This window comes from Nuphar pumila, chromosome 1, assembly GCF_984573655.1.
Source record: "Nuphar pumila chromosome 1, dmNupPumi1.hap1.1, whole genome shotgun sequence".
Taxonomy (NCBI): domain Eukaryota; kingdom Viridiplantae; phylum Streptophyta; class Magnoliopsida; order Nymphaeales; family Nymphaeaceae; genus Nuphar; species Nuphar pumila.
Genome location: NC_143249.1, coordinates 29756035 through 29780269, shown reverse-complemented (window position 1 = coordinate 29780269; position 24235 = coordinate 29756035). Strand labels below are relative to the sequence as shown.

Sequence of the window (24235 nt, the reverse complement as noted above, 5' to 3'; positions counted from 1 at the left end):
GATTTTGAAAAGTGGTGTTAGAGATACCAACTCTATTCATAATCCAATGTTTGACAATACTATTGTTGCCAAACAACAAAAAGACATGGGAAAAACCGCGACACATTAGATTCAAAGCTCTCATAAGTGCCTATTTGGAATCTCGGCACTGGGATGGGCGTTTATGCATTTGGTGTTCGTGAGGCAAATTCTTGGCCAAACACCCATGTTGGTCCCCACCATTAGGATGGGCGTTTATGCATTTGGGATGGAAAATGAAGCCCTTTCTCTTTTGTATTTACACTAAAGGATGGATCTGGAGTGGTTTTTTCGAGTATAAAAAAGCACTCAATTAACATATAGTGGGATTTGAAAGATTGGTGGCAGAAAATGTAGCTTTAGACATAGAATGAATGAAAAAACAACGCTCATAAAACTAAAACTAACTCAATATAATTTGAATAAGGTTGGGTTATCAATAAATTTTTTTTTTTTTAAAATCTGTCATAGAATTATACTTTTAAAAAAATTTGAATTTGCATGTTTAAGTCAAGTCAAGTGACATATAGGATTCTAAAGAGCAAATTTGCATCTCTAAACAGACAAGAAGTATCTCTAAATGCGCCGAGATTGCAAATGGGAGCACCATGAGCGTTTGACCAAGATTTTGCCTTGGGAACACCAAATGCATAAACGCTCATCCCAACGCTGAGATTCCAAACAGGCCTCCATTGCAAGTATTTGCCGATTAAGTTTCCGGTAAGAATGACTGGACCGAAGTGACGCCGTGTCCGACCTGTTTACATCATTGTATGCGTATCCGTGTCCATGTCTGTGTGCGCACGTTTTTAACGAGGCGTGCACACATGCCAACCCTATCTTTTTTTTAATAGAGAAAGCTGGGTCAGGCAGACCCCTACCACTACCAGTTGTTGTACTATACAATTGAGATTCGAACTTGCAACGTCCCAACACAAGTTGACGTGCACTAACTGACAAGCGGAGCCCACCGTTCGTACACATGCCAACCCTAACACACACTTAAGAGATTTTTTCTTTTCCTTTTCTTTTTATTTTTGAGAAAAAGGATGGGATTTTTCTACATCCCTTCTTTTACGCCTCTCTCTCTCTCTGGGCAAATATAAAAGAAGGGAGGACTATGGTCGATTGATTTTCTTTCTCTCAATCACGCGATGATTCCTCTCTCTTTTCCCTCCTGATTCCCTCCCTCTCCCCCTCACCTCTCTCTCTCTCTCTCTCTCCGGCTATGGAGGGCTCTTCGGAAGACCCAGGAGCTCCCGACTCATGGGAATCGGCCGATTTGGAGGAGGGCGTCAAGCGGCTCATGGTCTCTAGGAGACCTCCCACCCCGGAATTCTCCGACGAGGATCCAGCATGCCCTCCTCCGGCCGCAGACGCCGTTTCCGCCCCCTCGCCTTCCTCCTCCGTCCACGATCGGAACGGCGGCTTCGACGACGCCATCGGCCAGGTCGACCAGTTCCTTCGTGAAGCCCTTCAGAATCCCCGGGAACGCCTCTCCAGTGAGCATCTCTCTCTCTATGTTGGTGTGTGATTAAGGTTTTTTGTTGAAGGCTAGGGTTAGGGTTTGTCTTTGCGTTTCTATTTTTGGCAGGGTCTTTTTTTCATTTTTGACGTAATTTTAACCTCAGTTATGATTGAAATTTGTGAATCTTTCTCTCTGCTCGCTTTTCTTGTTGTTGGTGTGGGTTAGGGTTTTGTTGATGGTTATGTTAGTGTTTGGGTTTTCGTTTGTCTCTACTTTCTATTTCTGGTAGGTCCTTTTCATTTCTGACCTAATTTTAACTCAATTATGATTGAATTTTGGAATTTTTGTTCCTTTTTGTATGTTTTGTTGTCTTATTTGTAAGGTTTTCTTTTTGTGGTATCCTAGCTGATAACTATATGGGGATTATGGATCTTTAGCTGCTTTTGGAGCTAATGAGTTAGGATTACAATTAATGCTAGGGTTGGGTGCCGTTTTAAATTCACTTTTCGGGGAATTCTGCTCGAATATGGTGTGTTGTTTGATCGTCTGTCATTTGTTGCCCGTTGCTGTTGAGAATCTTCTTCTCTCGGATTGGAAAATCATGTCTTTAGAGTTGAGGAGGTTTCTTTTGGTTGCGATCTGAGTTGGTTTTCTTATCGTCTTCCGTAGTTTATGTTGCTTTTATGTAGATCGACGTGAATGCTTGCTGCCACCATAACAGAATCGTGCTTGTCTGCAATCCGTAATATGGGAATTTGAATTTCCTTTTTGGGTGTTTGTTGAATTTTGTAAGTCCTGATGGTTTTGTGTTAGTGTTTGCTAACCGAGTGCTTCATTCAATTTATTGTTGTAATCTGCATGTTCACATTGTCTTTGTCACGAGTGGAATGGTGAAATTTCTTTAGTATGGGAAACGGCTCGAATGTTTGGATGAATAGATGTACTATTATATTTTGGTTGTGGATTAATACGGTGTGCAACAACACAAATGAGAATGGGGAATTCACATAGAACGTGGCATCTTATGTGGTTACCTGAAGATGTATTACACGTTGATGAGCTGTCATTACTGGATTCTCACTTTGAGAATATGATTTTTCACATTCAACAAGTTTTGGATTCGTAGCCTCTTGATTAGAAACTTGATTTCCGATCATGGAAGGTTTATCTATGGAACAGACTCACACTTTCTAGGTGAAGAATCCACTTTTGCGCACCCTGCAGGTCATGCTGATATTTAAGCGCTTGTGTTAGTACTTCAACTCTGTAACCATCAATAGGATGTTTCATTGTCAGAAATATGATTTTTGAACACATGATCTCATATACATGGGTTTTTCAACGGTTCAACCTTTAAGCTGAATCAAGTATCACCATGTGCTATAGCCTATAAGAGCATGTGCTTAGTGGACATGATTTATGGATCATAATCTGTCTGTTCATTTCATGCACTTTCTTTTTAGTCATTATGTGATTCATGTTTCTGCTTCTTATCTTGAAACATGAGTTGCATCATTTGTATAGTTTCTGCATTTTGTTCTATGTATTCCATGAGTACATAACGACTCCTTTCAAACTGCAAAAGTCTATGGAAAATCTCTGATTCTTTTGTGTCAGGTGCATGACATGCGTGAATTGCTGAGTAGCGAAACTGCCAATTTGGATCTGTTCACATCTATATCATCTATCTCCTCGTGTTATGCTGCTGGTTATTCCCTACACTTGTTCATCTTATACTTTGCAGCTATGTCACATGGGTGCGGGTGCGGGTGTGGGGATTCGGCACTTCCAAAAACCCCAGGTGCAGGGGTGCGGCAGGGGCAAAAATGTAATATATATATATATATATAAAATCCACTACTCAATATGTTCAAATTCAATTAGAACTATAGTTTTCTATAAAAAAAATGTACATGAACAAACAACATATTTCACAATTTCTGGTGTGAATGTTACCATCACGGTATAGTCATATGGAAAAACCAATATCCAGTAAAGCATAGCACAGTACCATAGTGTATCTAAGAAAGTAAGTTGTACAGGGATTAAATATGCAACACCCCTGGACCCACGTGTGCCAAAAATACCTACAAATTCCTTATGTTATAGAATATCCATAAACACGCATAGATTTCCCTTCTAATAATTAGGGGTGTGATCAGTTACAATCTATATTGAAAATCACAACATATGTTTTAATACTTAAAAAGATAACTCCTCGACATTTCATGTTCATCACATTTTAGGTAGCATAAAATCTCATACTATCTCGACCAATATAACTCCTACTTGCATCCAAATGTACAACACCATTCATTACACAATTATGATGGGATAAGAACTAAGCAAGTGAGAACAACTAATAAAACATATCCTTTGCTGTAATGCAGGTGTTGCAAACAGATTTTCGACCATGGATAAAAATGCAAACCCGCAGTCATACACAACTATACTTTGAGATACAAAAGAGAACACCGATTAGTTGAGGCAAATCGCAAACATTTTTTTAATTTTAATTTAGGATAACTAAATCACAGATTTCTATTCGTGGATTTCATACAAGAAGAAAAAAAAACGTTTTGTTGCCAATACTCAGTCCGTGATTTCATTCTTCGAGTTTTTTTTTGGGGGGTCCATAGCAGCCGAAATCCCCAAATCTGCCGATTTGGGGTTTACGACAGCCCTTAAAACTCCTCTTTTGATTTGGGGTTCAAAGCAGCCGAAACCCCTAAATATGCCGATTTGGGGTTTTCGACAGCCATTAAAACCCCTCTTTTTTTCTTTCAAAATCCTTTATATTTGGGGTGTGTTACAACCCATTGCAAACTTGAAACAAAATACACCCACAACAATCGTAGTAAACCCTACCTGTGAATCGCGAATTCCCGATTTCTTTCTGATTCCCTCTTTCAGCTACCGTGAATCCAAAGGAGTCCCCTCTCCATCGTGCTCGTGTGAGCCGTGTGCCTTTTCACCAAATGGTGCTAGAAAGAAAGGAAAACGAGAGGGAGAGAAGTAGGGGAAGGAAGATAACGAGTGAGAGAGACAGGTAACGAGTGAGAGAGGAAGAGGATGGGGGGTTTAGAAGAGTGCGTAAGAGAGGGGCGAAACATAAGGGAGATGGGGATCGTGGGCGATCGTGGGGGGTCGTGGGGAGTGGGGGTTGGTTACCCCAACACTCCAGCGGCTGCGCAACACCCCCTCCCTTTTCATAGGGCAATTAAAAAAAAAATCCAAAAAATGGACCGAAATGACCCTAGGTGCGATCAACGCACCCAAGGTCAGGTTGATCACACTCGGTGCCTCACCCGCACCCGCACCCATGTCGAGTCGCGTCGACGCGGGTGCGACACCTTGCTAGCCGAATCCCTGTTACATAGCTTTGCAACTATCAGGTGCTGATCTTATTTGCTGTCTGTTTTCTGTTCTGAGTTGAACGTGGAGGGGATTCTTGGATATCTTTTTTCCATAACAACAACAAGTTTTCTTCCTTCTCAATTGCTTTTTGATGGAAGGATGACATGGGATGAACCTGAGAAAGGGGAAAAAATATGAAGCACTTGAAATTTCTTCAATGCATAAACACTAAAAAATGTTAAAAAATACCAATGAAAATATTCTTAAATCCTGAAAAATAAAAAATTGATCAAAATAATAAAAAATAACATTTTTAAAACAAATATTGACCATAATTTGCCAAAAAATTACAGGGATGCTCCAATTATGTGAGCCAAAAAAATGATATTTGAATGAGCCCTCATGAAGTCTATGACCACAGACCATTAATGGATATGTGTGAGAGAGCGAGTGTTATGGTTCGATTTTCTAAGAGATGCCTCACGATTTGTGCTCCAAATACCATATATGAACCAAAACCCTTTTTCGATTAGCCTTCAGAGTCGTTTTTAGCCTACCCGATTTCTCTATTTTTTAGGTATTTTCTCAGAACCACCTAAACCCTACGCCATGGTTACCCTTAAGCCTCTACCCCATCCTGTCCAATGGGGGTCAGTACCCCCAACACATCCATCTCATCCTCGAAAGTTTAAGAACCACATGCACGATCCTTTCGCTTTCATCGAGCTCAGACTATAATACCCATCTGTTGCTAGCCAGGGCTCCTTTCTAGTCCAAGCTCCAAACTGATTCAATCGGACCTTGAGGAGGGCCTAACAAAGAGTGACCTAACCTTAGAATTTCCTCTGATCACCCTTTGGACCATTGCTATTGTAATGAAATAGCGGAAAATACAAAAAGAATGCCACTAAGGGCTTTACAAGATCAAGATCACAAAAGTTCATAAGCACAAACCAATGCCACTAAGGGTTTACAAGATCACAATCACAATATGTACAAGCACAAGTCTACCATCGGACAAAACAATAGCCAACAAGGGACAACAACACAAGCACTAGGTACTTATAAAACGTTAAGGAACTAAATAGAAAAACACAAAACATAAAAAATATTCATCTTTATTGAGCACAAATGCTTAAGAGAAGCATTAGTTACAAGAGAGGGGTTCAACCCCTATTTATACACAAAAGGAGAGCATGGGGCTCTATTGGGGAGCTCCCAATAGTGTTATATGGTCTTTCGACCATAGAGGCCATGCTCTTTACAAAAAAGACTTTAAAAAAAGAAAGAAAGAGAAAAATTGTTCTAAATGAACAATATTGTTACAAGTAAAATGATGAAAATACCCTCTAGACCATAGAGCCCATGCTCTTTACAAAAAAGACTTTAAATAAAAAGATAAAAAAATAAATAAGAGAAAAATGTTCTTAATGAACAATACAGTTACACAAGTAAAATTATGAAAATACCCCTAGAAGGTATTTATCTATTATATATATATACAACTTAACACTCTCCCTCCAACTTATGGTGAGATATACCAAAAGTTTGGAAATACAACAAAGATTCAATGGGAAGCATCCAAGTCTTCAAGTGTCTTCAATGAAAATCTCCATCTTTATGACATATTAGAGAGTTTTGCAAATACTAGTTTTCAAATGTCTTTTATTGGTGATCATCAATCACCTTCATTGGCTATCTCCATCTTCATGATGCATCAAAGATATTCCTTTCTCAATCCATCGCATCTTTCAGAACTTGTAGATAAAACAAAACAAAGCTCACAAGCACAAAAAGAAGGTATTCTAACCAAATAGTTATAAAGTTTCAAAACAAATATATATATATATATATATATATTTATATATTTTGAACCAGAATAACACTCAAGATTTTTTTTTAAACAAAGTAATGATAATTTTTAGAAATATTAGATAACCATTAAGAAAGATAGGAGGACCATACCCCAAAAAAGAAATTTTTATGAAATCAAATTTAGACAATCATAAACTCAAAATCAACATATTTTTCAAGAAAACATAAATATTGATCATAACGGAACTTAATCACTAAAAAACATATTAATTATCAAGAAGAGATAAATAATGACGTATTAATAATATTCCAAATTTTTAGAAAAACTCTTAAATTAAAACAAATCATCAATTTATACTAAAAACAATATGCATATAAAGTATAACACTAAAAAACCCCCTCAAGAAAAGAGGAGTTAATTAAATTTATGCACACAACAATGAGAACAAGATAATCAATATGAAACACACATATATATCCAACATGCAATTAAAGCATATTTAATGCACATAGGACAACAATAAAATAACTATTTTTATCAATAAAATGTATGATTTTAATGTAAAGAATTAAATAGCCTTCAATTACGAATAAAAGTATCCACCAATATCAAGTGGACAACAAACAAGTGCTTATGCAAGGAACACACTCTCAACATCCACAAAGGGGCACAAGCAAAAAGGCTCACAATATAAAGAATAAGATTTTTATTAAACATCAAAAGTATGCAAAATCTATGATTTTTTTATCAATGAACTTTTTTCCCTATAAGGAAACACAAGTAGAAAACATTTTGAAATTTCATGGAGACATTCTAAAAAATCCCACATAACAAAGAAAATGATATTTGCAAATTTCAACAATAGCTCGACCACTACAAGCAATCACCTCAGTAGACCTCCAAACCTCAAAATTCAAATGTATCAACGACTAGAACAAGAATATAACCTATGAAAACATCACTAATGGGTGCAAATACATATCATGACACTCAAAACAAGTGTATCAATGACTAGAACAAGAGCATAATCACAATGTCAACAATGGACTAAAATCACACACGATGGTGTGAATAAACATCTTTTGTCTATATTTAATGACACTAAAAAATTAAGTGTATCAGCTACTAGATCAAGAGTATAATCATAATGCCACTAATGGGCTAAACAAACACAAAAGTGTGAATAAACATGTCTTGTCTACATAAAATGACACTTAAATAAGAGGCATAGAAAACACAAAAGGTAAGAGAACTTGTAATGAAAATAAACTAATGCCATTAATTTGTACAATCTTTTGAAACACCATAGTTTAAAAAATAAATAGCCATCACAGATAAACATAATTATGAGCATCCAACATAATAATGGCCAAATAAACAAATGAGTGATACAAGACACTCATAAAATCAGAGATCAAACAATCGTCAGTTAAAACCAAACTATAAGTTGACAATCTAAACTGACATAATTGAGGTGCACACAACTCACCCAAACTTTGGTTCAACAATAACAAGGCCAAGAGAAATGATGCATCATGTAAAATTCTGTGATGGACACAACAAATGTCATAAGAAGGCAATAAATATACTAACGGAAATCATTTTCCAAATAAGTGAGTTCAAATATAAGAACCGATTTGAAAAAATAAAGTTTCAAATCAAATCTAATAATGTTCGATGAAAAACTTAGACTTAATATAGTGCAATCATATGCACAACAAGATGTCAATTGATGCAATCATAAACATCATTAATATAAGCAAGTTATATAGAGAGATAGCTCAATCTAGATTACAAGTTTACTATGAGACAATCAATGCCATATAACATTAAAAAAGACAAAAAACATATATAGAGATTCTCAAAGAACCATATAGAAAACCAAGTACATATATAAATACAACTAATCATGGATACTTACAAAGAGATTAAAAGAACTCGTATATGCAATAATCTAAATAATTTAAAGCCATATATTTTATACAAAAGACATGCATAAAAACAAATTTAAGAATTTATGCAAGTGATAGATTTAAGACACTAAGGGCACAATATAAAAATTTATATTTTATAAATAACAAGTATGCAATGAATCAAGAGTCTTTAATCAAGAACACACATGTCCACTAAAGATCTAAGTGGACAAACACGTCCATCAATAATTGACAAGTACTAAAGTGAACCATGAGGGAAACACTTATAACACCCACAATATAAAAATTTATATTTTATAAATAACAATTATGCAATGAATCAAGTCTTTAATCAAAAACATACATGTCCACCAAAGATCTAAGTGGACAAACACGTCCATTAATAATTGACAAGTGCTAAAGTGAACCACGAGGGAAACATTTATAACACCCACAAAAGGAAAACTCAAAGAAGTTTCTCATGATTCTCAACCTAATATTTCATTAAAAACTAAATGTGCAATATAAACATAATATTTAAATCCCATGCAAAACATGTAAGATAATGTTGATTAAAGAGCCATTTGACTAAGAAAATAACATAATCATAAGGACCACCAAAAAAACCAACTAGAGAAACACCCAATATCATAACTATTGTCCTACGAAAGGACCATAAAAGGCATTTATTAAAGTGAATGACTTTTTATAAGAAATTATACTCAATACCATAAGTGCATAAGGATCAAATATCAATATAATTTTTTCTCATAAGCAAAATCATAATTTGTAACACTTCATATGCTACTCGTAATACACCAAGAGTAAAGAGAAAAATTAAAAACAAGTTTAAGCAATATTTCATAAGATCATACTTATGAAATATACACAACACCATTATTCTATTTTTTTTAAATATATGACAAATTTTCGAGAAACAGCAAAACAAAGTTTAATAATAGAACAAAAGCCAACAAATGCTCAAGCATACAAAATTGTATACATATATATCAAATATAGCAAGTTTTTCAAAAATTAAGATTCAAACATGATTTCAAAAAACATACATATGTCTAATTTGACAAGATTAAACTAATAAACCTTATAAGAACAAGTCTAACAATAATAGAAAACAAAACATTCAAAGTTTTTTTTTTGTTTTAATAAAAAAGCAAACATATATATATATATATATATATATATATATATATATATAAAGATGAAAGAAAATAAGTGCTTCTTGATGCATAATGCATAAAAAAGATAACACAAGAAATACATAAAGATATAAGATACATACTGGGTATAGTTTTCCCTTGAATGCAGGCCGCACAACGATCATGAATTCTTCACGAACACAAACTTGAACAAAAAAATCCAAATGCCCAAAAGAGGCAAAATGCCAAGAAAAAATTCTTGGCTCTGATACCATGTAATGAAATAGCGAAAAATATAAAAACAATGCCACTAAGGGCTTTACAAGATCATGATCACAAAAGTACATATGCACAAACCAATGCGATCTAGGTCTTACAAGATCACAATCACAATGTGCACAAGCTCACTATCGGACAAAAGAATAACTAACAAGGGGCAACAACACAAATACTAAGTGCATATAAAACATTAAGGAACTAAATAAAAAAACACAAAATATAAAAAATATTTATCTTTATTGAGCATAAATGCTTAAGAGAAGCATTATTTACAAGAGAGGGGTTCAACCCCTATTTATACACAAAGGGAAAGCTTGGGGCTCTATTGGGGAGCGCCCAGTAGAGACGGTGGGAGCTTCCAATGTGCACAAATATGACTGTTGGGGAGCCCCCAATGACTCTATGGTCTTTTCACCATAGAGGCCATGCTCTTTACAAAAAAGAATTTGAATAAAAAGATAAAAACATAAATAAGAGAAAAACTATTCCTAATGAACAATACTGTTACGTGAGTAAAATGATGAGAATACCCCTAGAGGGTATTTACCTATTACGTCATTATATATATATATGTACAATATGAAACAAATGACAATATATATAACTTAACAGCTATTGCTTGATTTGCCGCCCCCCCCCCCCCCCCCAGGTGTAGCCCTACCCTTTTTGACCACCAAAATCTGATACCCACTGACCATCTTCTTGGCCTACTCGTGCACCACCTCTCCTAGATTCTGACCCACCGTCATCACTGGCATCATCGTAAATGCATCACCACCTATGTCACAGGGATTCGGCTAGCAGGGTGCTGCACCCGCGTCGACGCGACTCGACGCGGATGCGGTCAACCCAATCCTGGGTGCGTTGACCGCACCCAGGATCATTTCGGTCCATTTTTGTTTGGATTTTTTTAAAAAAAAAAAATTTGCCCTACGAACTGGGCTGCGAAATTTTAAAAAAAAAAAATTCTGCTAGCAGCTGACAGCAGCTGCCTTTTCAATTTCGTAAAAGATTTTCTCTCTCCACAATAAATGACAGCAGCTGCTGCTCCTGCCTTTTCAATTTCGTAAAGGATCCACAATAAATGACAGCAGCTGCTGCTCCTGCCTTTTCAATTTCGTAAAGGATTTTCTCTCTCCACAATAAATGACAGCTGACAGCAGATGCCTTTTCAATCCTTTTTCGTAAAGGATTTTCTCTCTCCATAATAAATGATAATGATGGTTCTTTTTAGTAAAGGATTTCCACTGTTCTCCTGTTCTCCTGACGAAATGGGTGCGTGCAGCTGTATATAAAATGAAATTTGAAAAAACCCGCGTCGCATATATATATATATATATATATATATATATAATATTTTTGCCCCTGCCGCACCCCAGCACCCGGGTTTTTTGGAAGTGCCGAATCCCCGCACCCGCACCTGCACCCGCACCCGCACCCATGTGACATAGATCACCACCATTGTCTGGATCGCCTTGATCACAACCACCGCCAAACCCATTCTACACACCACCATTGTTTGAACTACACTGCTCACCACCATCATTCAAATGGCCTCCTTCCCGTCTCCCCAAGGATCTGGTCTAGCCCTCCATCTCCTTGAAGATTTGGATGTAGATCTTGAGGGGTTTGATATAATCCTTAATGATGAGCATCAGCATGGCCTAGAGGAGGTTGTCATCGTTGATCGTTTTCCTTTTCCTCCTCTGACTCTTGTCTGACACCTCACCCATGATGAAACTGATGAATTCCTTTTTGATCTGCCTAGAGAAGGGTGAGAGAAGGTGAGAATGGTATAGAAATTGGGCAGGTAAAAAATGGTAGACAAGGTAGGTCAAAATGGAAGCACACAACTTCCTGTGCAGATTTGAGATACATGTACCTTTGGCCTGATCCCTCTTTGGCCAGAGATTCATGAATCCGGGGCCGTACTCAGATCCCAGATTCATGAATAAAAAATTCCCTTGTTTGCAAAAACTAAGCATTTGAAGTGGGCCCTAACGAGGTGAAATACATCAACCATTCTTGATCATATTGATGCATCACTGTTTGCACTACATATCATCCTGCATATGATTTGTTTATTTGTTTGTCCTGATGCCAATGTTAGAATAGTATATAATTTAACGTACTTATTAATGCTAGTCTGCAACTAATATAACACTGTTGGTACCATTAGAGAGGCGATTGAAGGATGTCTAGAAATTGCGCTATCCAGGCATCTAGCTGAATTACTTAATTTTGAATATTTGCTATGACAGTGAAGCGTAGAGTTGTAAACTTTTCACAGTAGAATTCTTTTATGCCCATGCTTTCTTTATGCATAGTATCGAGGACTTGCCAGTTGTTCACTCTCTCCATGTTTCAGCCTACTTAGGATCTTATGAAGGCTTTTCTTTCTTTCCTACTCATTTTTTATCTTGATCTGGGGTCAGTCATTTTCTTCGCTTTACGTAGTGGCTTATGGTTTCATGTGTTTCTGTCCTCTTCATTTCACCCACAAGATTGTGGCTTCCGTTAATCTCTAATCAATTAGTTTATAGCAACCTTTTTAACCCTCTCTCTCTCTCTCTGAAACACATACACACATGGGCACACTTTGACACATATGAACACATATTTCTTTAATTAAGGTGCATTTTGTTTACAGTTTTGCGAATGGAGCAAGATGTCGAGAAGTTCATTCTTGATCCCAGGCAACAACAACTTGAATTTCAACAGCTCCCAACATCTTACCTAAGATTGGCAGCCCACCGAATTGCGCAGCACTATTTTCTGCAGTCAATGGTCGTGTTGGACAACAATTCAACAGACAGTTCTGGTTCTAAGATTGTTCTACGAAAAATGCCTGGTTGTAGGCTTCCTCTAGTTCGGCTGGCTGATATACCGGTAAATCTACCACAGGATGATAACCTTGTCAAGGTTGCCATCAAACAGAGGCCCCAAAAATTGTCTCAGTCTATGAGCAACACAAGCCACCATTCTTCCAAGGCAAATCATTTGAAAAGTGTGGAGGAAAGGAAAGAGGAATACAACAGAGCCCGTGCAAGGATATTTAGCCACAATAATAATAGCAGCACTGGTGTAAAGCCCGAAAGTGAGCCATCTGTCTTGGACAGTTTGCAGCATAGCTCTTTACTGCTGACTAAGGTGGAGGAAAAGCCTTTGTTTGAAGGACCAGAAAATCATCCTGGGAAGGGTTTGGGTGAATCTTCTTCAGGTAGTGCAAGGTCAAACAGAAACACAAGTGACAAAGAGACTGTTGGTAGGTCAATACCAAACAATAGAGTGGCAATTTTCAGAGATCGTGAGCTTGACCGAAAGGATCCTGATTATGATCGTAGTTATGATAGGTCAGTGATGATATTGGCTACAATTGCATCCTGATTTTCTTTCCCTTTGTTATGGCCTTATTTGTGGAACCATTTAATTGCGAACTAAGCATTTGGGACCACATAACACTATGTTACAAAGTGTCATTTAGTAGTTGTGACAAGTGACATCCGTGCTTTAATTTAGGCGACTCACCAAGAAAGAGGGAGGTTTTTCTTTTTCTTGTTGGTGGTTGTGCCTTGTGTTTAAAAGCAAGAAAAAGGCTAGCCTTTTTCGACGGTTATGTCTCTTGTTTGAGCCTGAACTTAGGCCCAGTCCAGTAGTTGTCTGGGCTATGCTCATCCCTGGGTGCATATATTTTAATGGATGAGGGCAGTTGTGTATTCATCTTGTGCTTTATTAGAACCAGGCCTGGGCTGGTGCCAAATCATACCCAAGCATCTTGCATTGCATAGAACTGTTTTTTCTCTATGACTGAAGCCTGCCAGGTGTAGCAAAAAATTTTCATTCTTTTGTCATTATCCAAAAATTTCCACATTTTGGCTAAAATTAAAATTGTCATTCTTTTCCTCTTAACTCTTTGGTTAATTTTCCTATTCACGATAAAGAGGAAGAAAATATCAAAATAGCGATGAGAAATTTGTACATGCGTAGCATGGGAAAGACAAACTTGCTTTGATTGTTTGATTGAATATTGTTTGGTAACATGGAAGGTTATGTTAGTTAATCTCTTGCATGATATCCGAGTTGTAAAAATTGGGCTATGATAATTCCTTGATGTTAGCAGCATGAACTTTTGCACGTGGTACTGAAATTTCTCTAGTTTTGCCTTTCACATCTTTATGCCTTTCCTTTGTGCATGAATTGTAAAGCATGCTGAAGTTGAAGTGAGATCTTATGGTGATTAATTTGTAGGTACATGCAGAGATTTGACCCTGGTTTTGGCTTCAATACTGGACCATACACTATACAGCCTATGTATTCCCCTGCACTTAACTATAACACAGAGTTTCCCCAGCTTGGAGCTGCAGCTCATAGTCATCAAATTCCTATGGAGCATACACCTAGACCAGTTACTCAGCATCCTCGTGTGCCATGGTCCGCAACTGGATCTGCAGGGGCAATAAACTATGCACCCCATGAAAGCATGATGCCACCATTCAATCCCACCCATGTTGGAGCGCATTCTTCTTCTGCCATCTATCTGCAGTCATCTCAGTATGCTTGTCCCCGTCCTGGATTGCCATTTCTGCATCAACATGAGTCTGTTCACCAACCATTTCCGCAGGTACAACAGTTTTGCCAAAAATGGCTTGCAAATACAATCTGAATTTTAATAGCTGAAACTGTGGCAAATGTGCATAATGACCTGATCTTTACTCGGCCTTGGCCTTGTTATGAGCATATTCCATTATGGGTGCATGTATCTCTGAGAGCACCTTTTCTATTATACATCTAGGTGCTGAACGTATCAATAAATACTGTTCCTTTGTTAGTGATATCGTTTTTATTTTATAATTATATGTGGTACCTCTCACAAGCACTTTTTTGTTCCATAAGATGTGTGTTTGTCTAGTTATCAGGCGACATTTAGCATTATACTATGATGTTATAGTCTTATGTATGAGGTTAAAGATTCATAACATGATATTATTTTAATTGGAACTTCCATGAAATAATTAAGCTAACCTGCATCATAAAATATTGTTAATATATTGTATTTATCTAATATATATATATATATATATTCATTTTGTATGTAAACTGAAATGGGTATTCCAATCTTTTCCTTTGCTGTAATGGGCACAATCTAGTAGGGGACTGCACAGCCTTTTTACCTATGTCACATGGGTGTGGGTACGGGTACGGGTGCGGAGCAATTTAAATTTTTTTGGACACGGCTATATATATATATATATATATATAACAATAATAAGATTGTAAATTTTAAAGCAATAAGTTGACCAGGCAAAGCTGACAATATATATATATAACAATAATAACAATATATATATATATATATATATATAACTATCATAAATGGACAAAAATAGACTTTGTCAAAGTTGACCGAGTCCCAAAATTAATTTTAATAAATGAACAAAAATAGAATCAATCAAAGTTGATCGAGTCCAAAATGTGGACATACTTGGCCCCGGTGCGTTGACCGAGTCCGACACTTAGTTGACCGTGTCCACCCCGTGTCGGGTACGGGCGATGCGGGTGCGTCGACCTTTTAGCCGAGTCCGTGCGACTTAGCTTTTTACCCTTTTATTTTACTGTTTTTTTTTTTATTATTTTTTTGTTTTCTGTCAAATGACTGTTGAGGCACTCCCAACGGTCATAAATATGACCATTGAAGGCAGTCCAACAACCATGCCTCTCATTATGGCTCTATAAATAGAGCCCTTTAGTGTGTTGTATCATATAACTTTTTAAGTTTTTTTTTTTAATGAGAACATTTTATATTTTTTACTTGTGACTCTTAGTGAATTGTGTCTTTCTTGTGGGTGTGTTCTTGGTCCATAAGTGACACTTTGCTTTGTATCTCATTGTAACCTTTAAGGCATTCTCTTGTGTTTTGATTGGTTTCATTACATGGTATCATAGCAATTGGTATTGAGATCTTTGTGAAGCTTGTTGGTGTGGACGCAAGATCGTGGACTCGTGGTGTCCAAAAGAACCTTGCTTCCATTCTTTCTTGTTCTCTCTCTCTCTATATCTTTTTTTCTATCTCATATTTTCTCTTGTAGTCATGGAGGATGAGCGAGAAGTCATCGTATTCATTCCTGTGAGACTCAATGACAGTATGTGATGTGGGCATCAATATTGAAGCATAGAATTTGGGAAAATAGTCTATGGGGTTTGGTGGATGGCTCCGAGAAAGAACAAAAGCTCATTTTCACCAAGAATGAAAATGGCAAGGAAGTGACACTTCAAGGAAATGATATGAATAAAATCGTTATCGATTACAAAAGGCGATGCAAAGAGTGGAAGATCAGTCGTTCCAAAATCATGGGATGACTCATTAGTAGTGTTTACATAAAAAGCTGCTCAAATTTGACAAAGTTTGAGTTTGCTAGTGTTGCTTGGAAGTATCTTTAAGACATGTATTCCCTAATAGATATTGCCCATGTACGTAACCTCCAAAAGAAAGTGAGGGCCATGACCCAAGGAGGCATGAACATACGATAATATTATAATGCTATTTCTCTTCTTTGGGATGAGTTGGCTCTTCTAGAGCCTAAGTGGCATTGTCCCATAGACATAGAACTCCATGAAAAACAAACTAAAGTGAAACATTTATATCATTCTGTAAATGGACTTAGACCTGAGTTTGAGCGAAACAAATCGGCACTCCTTCGCAGGGAAGGTGTTCCCTCCATAGTTGAAACCTTAGAAAAACTAACTATGAAAGAAAATATGTTAAAGAAGTCGTCTTCTACAAAAGATGAAGATTCAATGCTTATTATGCCAAGGCCCGAAAATCATACAAGAGTCTACAAGCCTCCACATTTCGGGAGAAATTCAAATGACTATGATTTCAAAAATAAAATCATGTCATTTTTGTAATGAATCGGGTTACATCAGACCTTATTGTCTAAAAAGGAAAAGAGAAGATAGAAAAGAAGAAAAGGGAGTGGCCTCTTTGAGAAAAGTGGTGCAAGTGAAGGCTCCAAAAATATTGAAAACATGTTGCTTGTGAAAGCTCTACAACCATTATTCAAAGGTCAAACTTCTTCCTTTTTCTGTACGGTTGTCTCTACATGCATGGACCCCGATTAGACTTCTTGGATTCTTGATTTCATTGTCTCTTTCCATATGACTCCTAATGAGTCCGTACTATCCGAATGTCACATTAAGCCAAATGAGTCTTATGTTTCAACCACCAATGAAACATCTTTAAAAATCAAAAGCTTTGGTACTTTAAAAAATTCTTCTAAAAATAGCCAAAGTTTTTATATTCAGAACATTAGAGTAGTACCTGTACTAAATCTAAATCTTTTATCCGTTTCTCAAATTACCGACATTGGATCTAGGGTCACTTTCTCATCTAGTGGTTGCTTGGTGCAGGATCTCCAATCTGAAAAGCCGATTAGGCGAGGCCATGGAAGAGGGGACCTCTACCACATGAACAACTTAGATTTCCAATCAAGTTTTTTGTAATTTTGTTGAAAAGGAAGACATTGAAAATTGGCATTGAAGATTAGGACATCCAAGCATGTCAAAATTGTATTTATTTCTATTTCTTGAAAATTGTAATGAAAAAAATTGGTTTGTGAAGATTGTATTCTCGAAAAAAATAAAATCTTTTCCCTTTGGACTTAGTTATTTTGTTTCTAAAGAACCATTTGAGCTAATACATTCAGATGTACGAGGATCGACACTGGTTATGTCTAAAGGAGGAGTATCTTTTGCACACATGAATTTATTTTCTTAAACTCAAATCCGAAGTATTTGATTGCTTTAAAAAATTTCATAGATATGTTAAAAATCAATTTAAAGCAGAGTTGCCAGTCGAGGAAGCGGGAGCGGAAAGCGATACGGGAAGCGGAAGCGGGAAGCGAGAAGCGAGAAGCGAGAAGCGAGGCACTTCTAAAATTTTAGGAAGAGGGGAGCGCGGGACGACTTAGAAGCGAACCCGGAAGCGACCTAGGATTCGAGTGAAAAGCGAAAGGGAAGCGAAAATGTAATGATATATTTTTAATTTATCAAAAAATAAGATCTATATTATCAAAGATTTCATGCTTAATAAGGATGATAAGCTCAATCATGCTCGGTATACATTTTGTATAATATGTTTTTATATTATAACTTATATATTTTTATAATATGAATTCAAGAATTTTCTTATAATATATTTTTTATATATTATAACTTATATATTTTTATAATATGAATTCAAGAATTTTCCTATAATATATTTTTTATATATTATAACTTATAAGTATCTCTTTTGTTTCTTTTATCTTGCTCGGTATACACTATACACTTGATCAACATGTAAGTTCAGAATTCACATAAAAAACAAAAGAAAAAAAAAACTCCTCTTAAAATTGCAACTTCTTGAACAATGATGCTAAAGCAGCTAAACCATTATGACAGAAAACAGGAAACACCAAATCCAAGTTGAATGCATTATCAGTGAAAACTTTTAAAAGGTAAAAATGACTATACATATAATTCCTGTCCATAAAAATACATGAAGTTAGGGAATTAGTGTTGATCATATATCTGCCATAGGTTTGACTGTGTCCATGAAGTGATATGGCATGTTTTCTGTCCAAGTTATGAGATGCACTTGCAAATTGAAATGTTTGTGTGACATAGGATTTGGGTTTTTTTGATGATTACTTGCCAAGCCTTTCAATGTGACGTAGGATTTGCCCTTTCGATGATCATATCTACATAGTTTTAGATAGATCGAATTACTGGCTGTGGTGGACTGTTGGCTTGCCAAGCCTTTGGCTGGCCACCCAACACACTGGCTGAGTTTGCACTCAACCAATCCCTTGTGGATGGATTCAACAGCCCCATGGCATTCAACCCTGTAAGCAACAACTGCAGGGGCACCTGCAATGCCGACATCAATGGCCAGTGTCCCAACGAGTTGCACGTGCCCGGCGGGTGCAACGACCCCCTGCACTACCCAACTACTCCCAGTTTATTAAGGATAGGTGCCGTGATGCTTACAGCTATCCAAGATTCCAAAGGAATCACTATCCAAAAATGATCGCCGAAAGTCGGTGGCCGTGCGAGAGCGTGAGAGAAGAGATCGAGAGAATCAGCGTACCTGAACAAATTTATCGCTGAACGTCGGTGGAGAGGAGGTCGTCGGAATTTCTGGAGGTCGCCGGAAGTCGGTGGCCAAAAACTCGAGAGAGAGAGAGAGAGAGAGAGAGAGAGAGAGAGAGAGAGAGGTGAAAAACAAAACCCTTCGGTTTTGTATTTTTCACAGTTTTGGATAATGTCCATTTTGCCACCTTATTAAGAAAATGTTTATTTTTTTTTCACATGTTTTTTTTAAATAAAGGGCAAACTCGTCATGTTTTATGCATCCCCCTTTAAAGGGAAGTGTGTATCCCTTTAAAGGGGGACACATTTCCCTTTAAAAGGAAACACGTCCCCCTTTAAAGGGAAGCACATATCCCTTTAAATGGGGACGTGCTTCCCTTTGAAAGGAAACACGTCCCCCTTTAAAGGGAAGCACATATCCCTTTAAATGGGGACACACTTCCCTTTGAAAGGAAACACGTCCCCCTTTAAAGGGAAGCGTGCATCCCTTTAAATGCGTACGCGCTTCCTAAATTAAACATGCGCTTCCCCACACATTTCGAAAGCGCCGCATTTCGCGCTTTCGAAGCGCATCTCGGGGAAGCACACTTTCCCTAGTCAAGCGGCGTTTTCGGTAACCTGTGATTTAAAGCCTCTATTAATATTTTTAGATATGATTTTGGAGGAGAATTTCTATCAAATGATTTCAAAAATTATATTGAGCAATAATGAATTGTTCATCAAAGATCTTGTCTATATACACTATAACAAAATGGGTTGGTCAAAAGAAAACATCATCACATTACTGAAACCATTAGGACTCATCTCATATAAAAAAATATTCCAAAAAATTTTGGGCCAAAGCCGCCCTTACCGCGGTCTATCTTATTAGTATAATGCCTTCAATTATTCTTGGAAACATTTTTCCTATTGAAAAATTGTTTAAAATGCCTCTCGACTATAAATGATTAAAAAACTTTGGTTGTAAAGGTTTTGTTCTTTTTAAAAAAAAACTGACAAGATTTGCGCAAAAGCTGTCCCTTGTGCTTTGTTGGGCTATGCCGAAAACCAAAAAAGATATAAATGTTATAATATTGAAAAATACGAGCTTTATATTTCAAGAAATGTGACTTTTCTTTAAAAGGAAAATGGTTTTGGAAAAATTAAGTCTAAAAAATTGTGCGAGTACTCATTTCTTGTTTGATTTAATTGAAATGCATAATGATAATATTGTTGAGCATGATAATGATATTATTGGTGTAAATGATAGCGTTGTTATTAAAGATGTGCTTGAGAGTGACAATGATAACACTCATGATGCACATGAAAACAATAGTTTTGTTGATATAGTTGAACCTCACAATGAAATGCATGTCTATTCTCGTAGAACTCAAGAGAATCCTCCATGTGCATTAGATAGATATTCTCAAAGTCAAAACATAGATGAACGATTGAACTTAGTGTTAGAAGAAGTAAATTTGTAACCTATGAATCATTTGAACCTAATTATAGAGCTTGTCTAATGGTCATTCACTCTTATGTAAAACCCTCTTTGTACAATAAGGCTAAAAATCATCAAGAATGAATTAGTGTCATGAACAATGAATTAAAAGCTTTAAAAAAGGCAAAAACTTGAGAAATTCAAACTTTGCCGAAGGGAAAGAAAACTATATGATATAGGTGGTTATACAAAATGAAAACCAAAAGTGATGGAACATTGTAGAGATATAAAGCTAAATGATATATTCAATAGTACGATATTGATTATGAAGAGACATTTGCTCCCGTTGCTCATACGACTACTGTTAGAACCCTTATCTCTATAACTTCAATTAAAACATGACCTATTTTTTAGATGGATGTAAAATCTGCTATTTTAAATGACAACCTAAATAAAGAAGTTTATATGGAACCCCCTCTAAGTTTGAAGATAGCACATGAAAGAGTATTTTGTTTGCGAAAAGCATTGTATGACCTTAAACAAGCCCCTGAGACTTGATATGATCGATTAAATGCTGTGATGGTTCAACTAGGTTTTAAATCCTGTTATACTGACACAACATTGTTTTTTAAGTCTTCTGATGCATGGATAGTTATCTTATTACTCTATGTTGATGAAATGATTATACCAAGAAGTGATAAGCAGAGAGTTAGTTATATCAAAGATATTCACAAGTTCAACTTTGATACGACAGATCTTGGTTTTTTACGTTACTTTCTTGTTATTGAAGTTACATATTCATCTCGTGGTTATTTTTTGTCAAAGGCTAAGTATGCTGCTGAGATAATGGAGCAATATGGGCTTTCTGATGAAGAAAAGTTGATATTCCAGATGTCATCAATGCTAAGATGATGAATGATGATGAAGAACCCACTCTATATAGACAAATAATTAGGGCTCTATCTTATTTCTTTATTACCCTTCATGATATTGTTTATGCTATTCATTCTCTTAGCCAATTTCAGCATGCCCTTACTTCATTACCCCTGAGTGTTGTGATGAAGATTATTAAATATATTAAAAACACTATAAATTATGGTTTGTTTCTTTCACCTTCTTCCTCATTAGAAGTTATTGCACATTTTGACTCTGATTTGGGTAGAGATGTGAATGATAGACGCTCAACCACTTTATCTATCTATCTATATATATATATATATATATATATATATATATATATATATATAAGCTGAAATATTCATCAGGGATATGTAGTCCTTTTCTTTGCTCTAATAGGCACAGCCTAGTAGGGATTGCACAGTCTTTTTACCCTTTTATTTTTTCTGTTTTTTGTCAAATGACTGTTACGGCAGTCCAACAGCTAGCTGGACTGCCTCCAATGCCTGTCATTTTGGCTCTATAAATAGAGCCTCTAGTGTGTTGTATCATATAGCTTTTTAATTTTTTTGTTAATGAGAACGTTTTATATTTTTTACTTGTGACTCTTACTGAGTTGTGCATCTTTATTGTGAATGTGTTCTTGATCCATAAGTAACCACTTTGCTTTGCATCTCAGTTGCCTTTAAGGCACTCTCTTGTGTTTTGATTGTTTTCATTACAAATATATCATGGTTAGACCATTAGTTTCATCTTTCTCTCAGGAAGCATGTGAAAGTTACTAAAAGCACAGTACCCCACTGTTAATTAAACTTTTGTGTAAACAACATGGCCTTCTAATCAATTTCCTACTGTGTTTTGGGTCGATATGTTTGACATTCCTAAGCATGCTTCCACCTTCTGTTTCCTAATTGAGATCATAACAGTTTCTAAATTCATGCAGCAACCTCATCAACAGCAGTCTGAAGCTAGTTTTGGATTAGCCCGGCCCCGTTGAGGGGCTTGGGCCATGCCTGCACGCCTGCCAGTAGTGGGCTCTCGGATTCGATCGTGTGTGCAGTGATTCTATCAACTGGCAGGACATGTGCAGGCATCAAGGCTGAGTCTGAGTGGAGCATGTTTATTAATATATCATGCCAGACTTGTGGCATCAAAAAGCTCCATCATTCTCAGCTTTTGGAGGCAAATGCATGGTTCTCCAGCCATTGCCTACCTTTCTATGAGCTTGGAAGGCCATGTTTTTTGGCCTATGAATGAAGACAGAGAATAGCCATTCCCTAACATGGGATGTATACAGTTGGTTAAACTAATGGTATGTGACCCATCTGCCACCTTTTCATTTAGATATGTATTATGAAATTCTCTCTGTTCTTAAGTTGGGCTTGGAGAAAGATCCATAAATTAAAGACAATTTTTTTTTTTGAATTTTATTTACCAACAGAAATGCCACCTGATGGGTCACTCTCAAGGCATCTCCTCCTTTGGTTATCAAAGAATTCAGGTAGACTCTGGTAACAAATTTCCTTTTTTTTACTTTTCATTCCCTATATTTTATTTGTGAAACGAAAAAAAAATTATTTTTGTTTTCCAGTGAGAAGCATCAAGAGTTGAAAATCTTGCACTTTCTTCCTAGTAAGCAGAGAGTTTGTGCAATAGGAGAGTTGGCTCTTCAGTTCTAGTTTTCACGTGTATGTGGTGCTCATCGATATATGCAATGGCTATAGACCCCTTTGAAAGTATAGTCCTTTGAGACTAAAGATGTACATTATGTGTTTGTACAAATGATAAAGTGCTCAACTTTTTATGCGGAGTTCCCTGTTTATGGAGTCACATAAATACACTAGTCTTTGACCTTGGGTGGAAGATGGGGAAGTTGGTGGCATTTTTTAAATCAAGCAACCTATTATTATTGGGCTGACACTTGTGCAAAGTGGCCAGTATGCTCTCAAAGTATTCCTAATTTTTGCACTTAAATCCCAAAATAGAGCTTTGCACATGCAGCATCCTACTGGTGGCAATCTGAGAAATGTTTGTTTTGCTTGTCCAGCTTTCCTTTCTTTTTTTTTTTTTTTAATTTTTACTAGTGCAGAGACCTAGCCGCCCTGCCTCAGCCTGCTGTACTTAGGTCTCTGTTTATGATAGCGTAAAACTTCGAGGGCTTACCCCTCGACCCCAGGGAGTCGCCAAGCTTTGGCTTATTTAGGGGGTGACATCCATGGGATTTGAACCTAGACCACCTGTCAAACAGTCTAGGCCCCATCCCACTGCGCCAAACCAAACTCCTTGGGTCTAGCATTATTAACATAATGTTGGGGCATGAATTCTTCCAACTTTTGTTGATAATGGTCCTTAACGCAAGGGTTATCAATGGCATCTGAAAATTTTGTTAAAGGGATTATCAAACTTTTTTTGTCTTTGATGATGAGGTACTCTGGCCGAGAACTGGGTCATTTAATGGGCTTACACCTCGGTGAAGTAAACCCCGGGTGTTCGCACCGGCCCCAAGCCCTTAATAAGCCCACCAGTTAAAAGGCATCATATCAATAAAAGGGAAATATTGGTTCTCACATATGATCCATTACCGACCGGGTCCAGGTCGGATATTCAAACTAACCGAGGGGCACCACCTGAACATGTTATTTTCCACCCAAAGTGGAGAAAATCTGAATTCTGTTGCGATCATAGTTCATTTACATGCAAAATCCAAAACTGGTCACTGAGAGAAGCTATAACAGATCAAAATCTTATAAGGACTCTCACTTTATTATCCGTATCCATTGT

The 24235-nt window shown here is 36.7% G+C and overlaps 1 protein-coding gene across 2 annotated transcripts; it reads left to right on the top strand.

The window, feature by feature from the left end:
- The first annotated feature begins 1145 nt into the window (after nt 1–1145).
- Nucleotides 1146–23297, top strand: LOC149848546 (uncharacterized). Of its 2 annotated transcripts, none has more exons than XM_089996004.1 (6): nt 1146–1520; nt 12659–13361; nt 14257–14629; nt 22398–22766; nt 22896–22955; nt 23046–23297. In XM_089996004.1, exons 1-4 carry the CDS (start codon nt 1247–1249, stop codon nt 22449–22451), a joined length of 1404 nt encoding a protein of 467 aa, XP_089852130.1. In that variant the 5' UTR covers nt 1146–1246; the 3' UTR covers nt 22452–22766; nt 22896–22955; nt 23046–23297. The 2 variants fall into 2 exon arrangements, with proteins under 2 accessions (XP_089852130.1, XP_089852139.1); XM_089996013.1 differs by having other exon boundaries at nt 1147–1520; nt 14267–14629.
- The last annotated feature ends 938 nt before the right edge of the window (nt 23298–24235 follow it).